The 6,276-nt window shown below is 38.5% G+C and overlaps 1 protein-coding gene across 1 annotated transcript; it reads left to right on the top strand.

Annotated features, from left to right (window-relative positions):
• Positions 1-1,612: 1,612 nt before the first annotated feature.
• LOC121776727 lies at positions 1,613-2,440 on the top strand. The gene has a single exon (XM_042173902.1). The coding sequence runs from the start codon at positions 1,613-1,615 to the stop codon at positions 2,438-2,440; it is 828 nt and encodes a 275-aa protein (XP_042029836.1).
• Positions 2,441-6,276: the final 3,836 nt, after the last annotated feature.

Here is a 6,276-nt window from a genome sequence, read left to right as displayed (position 1 = left end):
GGTTCAGAGAGTACAATGATAGGCTAAAATGAGAACTCAGCCCAAAAGACTAACTTTTAGGAGAGATTGCCCATTTAGTCTATATATCCCATACCAATTGTTCTCACAACCGATGTGGGAATTGAGTTCGTAACATTCGACCCTTCTTTAAGGGTCAACGTCGTAGTTGGTCACAGCTGGCTCCAGGCCACCACTCCGAGTTCTCGTTGGTCATGGCAGATTCTTTGCCCCGGCCACCACTCCGTGGGTCACCATTCCGAGTCTGCCCCAAACATACTCGTTGGTCACGGCGAGTTCGTTGTCCGGCCACCATCCCGAGCCGTTTGGGCTCTCAATGAAAGCACCAGGCGATGTAGAGAACTTGTATCTGATCAGCAAGAGAACGAAGTCTTGGTCCCTGCACGTGAATGAACGATCGAAGAGAGAATAATTGTGAAGTGTTGGGCACGAGGCAGCCTAGGGTTTCAAGAGGAAACCCTAGCAACGAACAATAGAGTAGTAAAGAATATTAGATCTCTTATTAATCAAGACCGTTAAGAGATTTATATATTCCCTAGACCTAGGCGGTTCGACATGATACAGCACCAGGAAAAAACCGCGAAGAAAACTCGGTGTGGGCTTTATAGTTTTAGCCCGACTCAAGATTAAAATAAAAATACCGAAATAGTTCAGTCCAAAAACAAAAGGAAAAAACGACTAAACTAATCATTAAACTAAACATAGTCTTCCAAGGATGGCGCGTTCAGAACGCAATGGGCTTGTCCACCTCCGAAGGCGGCTCGCGCTCTGCTGCTGTGTCTTCATCTTCCGGCCTCTCTTCTTCGTTGGTCTCATCCTGGCATGTATCAGTCACTCTTAAAGAGAAACTTACACTAAAAACTTGGAGAATATGTCAATCATGTCCGACCATAAGAAAGGGGCTTGGTTTGGTGAATTGAGAATTTTATCAATCAAGATTATTATTATTCAAAGCTAAAGTCTCCTCAAATTGTTTTGGGGTTAAACTCCTACTGTAGTTACTAATTAGTAAGTCACGAAATAATGCCGACATGTCATTTGGTTCGTTCACAAAATAATGTCTACAATTACTTTTTTCATTTTGAGTAAATGGACGTCACTTTCCACTACGTCATTACACTCACATTCTATTATAAAACCAATATATAAAGTGGACCTACATCCCACTAACATTTTCAACCCATTTTCTTTCACATTTCTTAAAATCCGCACCGAGTCAAAGTGGGACTTTAAATCATGGACAAATGATAATTAGCATTCATAAGATGTGCTTATTTTGTAGATCTAATTAACCAATTAAAGTAGTAAAGAATTTGCATCATGATGATAAACTATTAGCGATTCACCCTCCAAAAACAATGTGAGTAACTCTTCCTTTAAGTAGAGTTTTGTTGTTGCCACTCCCCAAAAGAAAACTTGCATAATTTTTCAGTACAAGGCAAGATGACAGATATACAAGCAAAATGTAATCTCATCATTCGCCTATTCCATATATCATACTTACTTCTCCAACCAAACAATACACATATATATATCATCATTCTTGTTTCATTTCCATGAAACACAAATCACAAACCACCAACACATAAAAAAAATGCAAGGAGGTACATCAGGCCATGTATCCCTAGGGTTTGCATTCTTGATCATAGGAACATGGCACCTCTTCAACTCCATCAAGCACCATTCCCTCCAACCCAAAACCTTCATCTCCCTCCCGTGGTTCCCCGCCCCAAGACTCAAATACCTAGAGCCCCTCACCATCATCTTGGTCACAACCGTCTTCATAATCTCCGAGCTCTTCCTCGCCGGCACCGGCAGCCCCACCGCCGCCAACAACCTCCGCCACCTCGAGCACTCCCTCATCGCCCTCTCCTTCTCCATCTACGCCTCCTTCGCGGTCCTCCTCGACCGCCTCTCCCCTCCCCCGCCCGCCCACCGCAGCCTCCTCCACCTCCTCCAGGCGGCGGCGTTCGCGCAGCAGCTCCTCATCCTCCACCTCCACTCCACCGACCACGCCGGCGTCGAGGGGCAGTACCACTGGCTGATGCAGCTCGTCACCTCGGCGGCGCTGCTCGCCACCCTGCTCCTCGCCGCCAACCCTAGGAGCTTCCTCGCCTCCTTCGCGAGAGGCTTCTCGGTGGTGTTTCAGGGAGTTTGGCTCGTTGTTATGGGGTTCATGCTGTGGACGCCGGAGTGGATGCCAGAGGGCTGCTTCTTGAAGGGGGGGGCGGTTCTGTGCCGCGGAGACCGGGCCCTGCACCGGGCCAAGGCCTTGGTGAATCTACTCTTTGGATTGTATCTGATTGTTTTGACGGTGTTTGTGATGGTGTTTTACTTGGTTTTGATCAAGATGTACCCTCGACAAAAAGATGAGTATAGATCGTTGATGGTCAAGTTTGATGAGGAAGAAGAGGGAGATTAAGGTCTACCAATTTAAAAACAAATTAATTTGATATGTCTATGTATATAATATGTTGTTGGTGTGGTAGTGATTAATTTGGTCTCTTACATTAGTTTGATATTTATGGGAATTACATCTTATGATTTATGAATATCGATATGTATACTTTGTTATAATTGCGGGAGAAACATGTGTATAAAATCAAAATTGAATTACGGTTAGTAAATTAATGTTTTAGAACTATTCTCTTCTGCACGTCCATGGAGTTTTGAAAAATCCAAACATCTCAGAGATAGAGAGGTAGGAATTTCCCGAACGAACCGCACTCCTTCGTATACGTCAGGAGTCCATTGATGAGAATGGGACGGGACGGGGAAAGCTTGAACCCAATTCCTGCAGTGATGAATATGAGCGCAATTGAAATTCCCGGGGAGTTATACATTTGTGTATTGATAAGACCATTCACTATTTCTTGAAGCTCGATCTCTCCCCCGGATAAACAATCCTTTATTTTACCTATCAGCCGCTAATGTAGAGCCTTTACACGATTCATTCTTATCAAAATAATTATAGTGAAAAATGAAATATTTGTAAATAGAAGAGAGAAGGCGACTGGCAAATCGATCTTCTTGTGTTTATAGCTTTTTTATTCTGCTTCTTGTGTGATGTTATAACTACAAGAAGTATTTTTTATAATAATGAATTAATGTTTGTTGAGACAAATAGCTTGCCGTGGACTCCAACGCATGATCAGTTTGTTGGATTGGATACGTGATTATGATTCAAGTTACCGTATAGCGAATACTTTTGTGTCGCACAAATTAAAAGGCATGTTACGTAGATGATTGGACTAATTATTAACCATAATTTCAAATTTTTAAGTTGGCTTTGAACTAAATAATCTGAAAATTTGTATTTTAAATTTATATAGTTGATAATTTACATTAGAATGATGATGTTTTGAACTTTAATATTATAAATATGCTTAAAATATTTTTTTCGCCATTTTATAGTAAATTAGTTATAACTGGAACACAATAATTTATTAGGGAGATGATGCAATATCTTGTAAGAGTCTTTAGGGGAATAAGAGCTTTCACTAACGCAAGGTGCAATAACATCCGCCACAAAATTCGAGGGTTAATCGTAACACCCGTGCAATGTAAGGTCGGATGACCATTGTCGGGATTTTGAAATTAGGAGTGCAAAAATAATTATAGCGATTTAAAAATAAAAAAATTATAAAAGATGCTCTAATGCCAAAGTTGCAACATTAAATTCACAACAAGGTACTAGTCTCCAGCTGAGAAGATGGAGCTTTCCACCACCAGATCACTTAAGCTCTAGGCCTCGTTTGATACACTATCCTTGTTTAGATATTATTCATGATATATTTTCCCTTCATCCCACAAAATTTGTTAAATATTTCCATTTTCATATGTCCCACAAAATTTGTCGCATTTCATTTTTTACCATTTTGGTAGTGGGCCCCACATTCTACTTAAAGTATGAACATTTGGTTTGTCATGGCTTTTATTGGATAATTGGTAAAGTAAGAGATAGATAGATAGATATAAAAAGTTTTTAAATTATTGTTAGTGGAGAATGAATCTCACCTCATTAGAGATAAAAGAGTTTCCAAAATTAGAATGTTCATACAGTGTAGAGACGGACTAAAAAGGAAAGAGTTCATATTTAGGGACGCGGGGTATAAAACTAATATTAGAAAATAGGACTGATATTCCACAACTTTTTCAACCCACTTTTCATTATATTTCTTAATACATGTGCTCGGTTAAAATGTGACAAAATGTTAGGAGTAGAGGGAGTAACATGGTTTGTGCTAGTTACAATTTTAAGTGGTGTGTTGAATAGTTTAATAAAAAAAATTTAAGCTATCTTTAATTTATATTTGGTTCAAAGAAAAAATACCATATAAAATTTTGTGTGGACTAAAATAACCTCAATATATACATATGCATAAATTGAGAATGGGAATGATGGAGAGCCATTTAGTAATTTACTCCACTATCTTGGTTCAATTTTCAAAGATGTTAGTATAATCCACTAAAGTTTTGGATTAATTTTCTAGGTTGAAACATAGGCTTCAAGGCAGGCTTCTCCGAGCCATAAAAATAACACATGTTACTAACTCTTCAAGGCAGGCTTCTCCGAGCCATAAAAATAACACATGTTACTAACTTAAGGCAAATATAAGCACCAAACGTAAGACTAAAGCTAGATAAAGTTTTTCATCGTTACAGAAATTTGGTGTTGACCTATGTGTTAGAGTTTGTATACTAGAAATCACCTTTCGAGTGATTGAATACTGTAAAAACTCTTATTTTATTTTCCAATGGATGCAACAAATTATTTTGTCATAATGTTGTTATGTTTTACATTTAATGAATATTTATTGCATGTTTAAATGTACTCCCTCCGTCCCGGATAATTTGTCTCATTTTTCCATTTCGGTCCATCCCACATAATTTGTCCCATTTCACTTTTACCATTTTTGGTAGTAGACCCCATATTCCACTAACTCATTCCTACTCACATTTTACTATAAAACTAATATATAAAAGTTGGATCCACATTCCACTAACTTTTTCAACTCACTTTTCATTACATTTCTTAAAACCCGTGCCCGGTCAAAGTGAGACGAATTATCCGGGACGGAGGGAGTATAAGTAACTTAACAAAGTCTAAGTCTTTGTTTTAGTAGACCGGTTGTGAGCGTCGTCCACTTTAAGGTAACACGATCAGTTCTGAACAAAGAAAACAAGAATTTCACAACCTAGATAGGCCTAGACTACCTATAGTGAAAGGTTCCAATGTCAGTCCGCATATTTCTAAGCCTTACTGAAATAAGATGACATTGGTGTGGTATAGCAATGAATTGGATCTAACAGCGAGACAAGACTTTATGCTATCTACTGAAAGACGAGGTCTTAATAATTATTTATTTCTTAATCAATGTACGTTAACATTGAGCATACAGTATTGATTATGCACTATTTTGACTTACAAAATGGTGCGAGTTTTTCACAACCCAATAATCCTGGTATATTGGGTAGTGGTGATTAATATCTAGCGGTGCTAGGATTGCTATTATATTGAATCGTGTGTGAGGTGAGTCTCGTTTGATAACGTCCTCAAGAGGAGCTCGAAACAAGGCTTTATTATTCGGAACCTAGCTAGTTGGAGTTTGATTACTCTATAAATAATAAATAAGTGTTTCTTGCTAAGTCCACTCTTGGAATTAATAAGATATAAATTAATTAAGTTCATAGCAGACACTAATTAATTAACGGACGTTTCTATCTTAAGCGCGGGAAATGAACGACAAACAAATGGAAACCCGGATTACTTATAATTTCGAATTTGGATGGGCAGTGCAATATTACTTCTGTAGTTGCTGCTCGTAATATTCCAATATAAGCTTGTATTAAATTGTGGTTTCAATTTAATTAGTAAAAAAATTATTGGGGGAGCCATATGCAAAACCTTCCATAGATCCCTGACTGAGCCCAATACATGACTTAAGATAAATAAGAGAATAAAGGAGACAAAAAAATACACTTATTTTTAATCATAATTTTTGTCCCCCTCTCCTACACTGTGAGGGACGAAATTTTGTCCTTCAGCTCTCCTCCGTGAGATAGAATTTTTGACTTCTTTATTTAAATCCTAGTGTTCTGGTGAGAGCAGCCCACACTGATATCAGCATACAGTCCGGGAATCAGTCAGAAGATCTGTGGTTTAGTACTCAAGATCTTCACGTGGAGAAGGCGCGAGCTATCATCGATTCTTTAGAGAATCTTCAAGGTAAAATAGCTAATCCGTAAAAAAGCATG

This window comes from Salvia splendens, chromosome 2 (genome assembly GCF_004379255.2).
Source record: "Salvia splendens isolate huo1 chromosome 2, SspV2, whole genome shotgun sequence".
NCBI classification, from domain to species: domain Eukaryota; kingdom Viridiplantae; phylum Streptophyta; class Magnoliopsida; order Lamiales; family Lamiaceae; genus Salvia; species Salvia splendens.
Note: the sequence above shows the minus strand (reverse complement) of the source record. Positions and strands in the feature narration are given on the sequence as shown.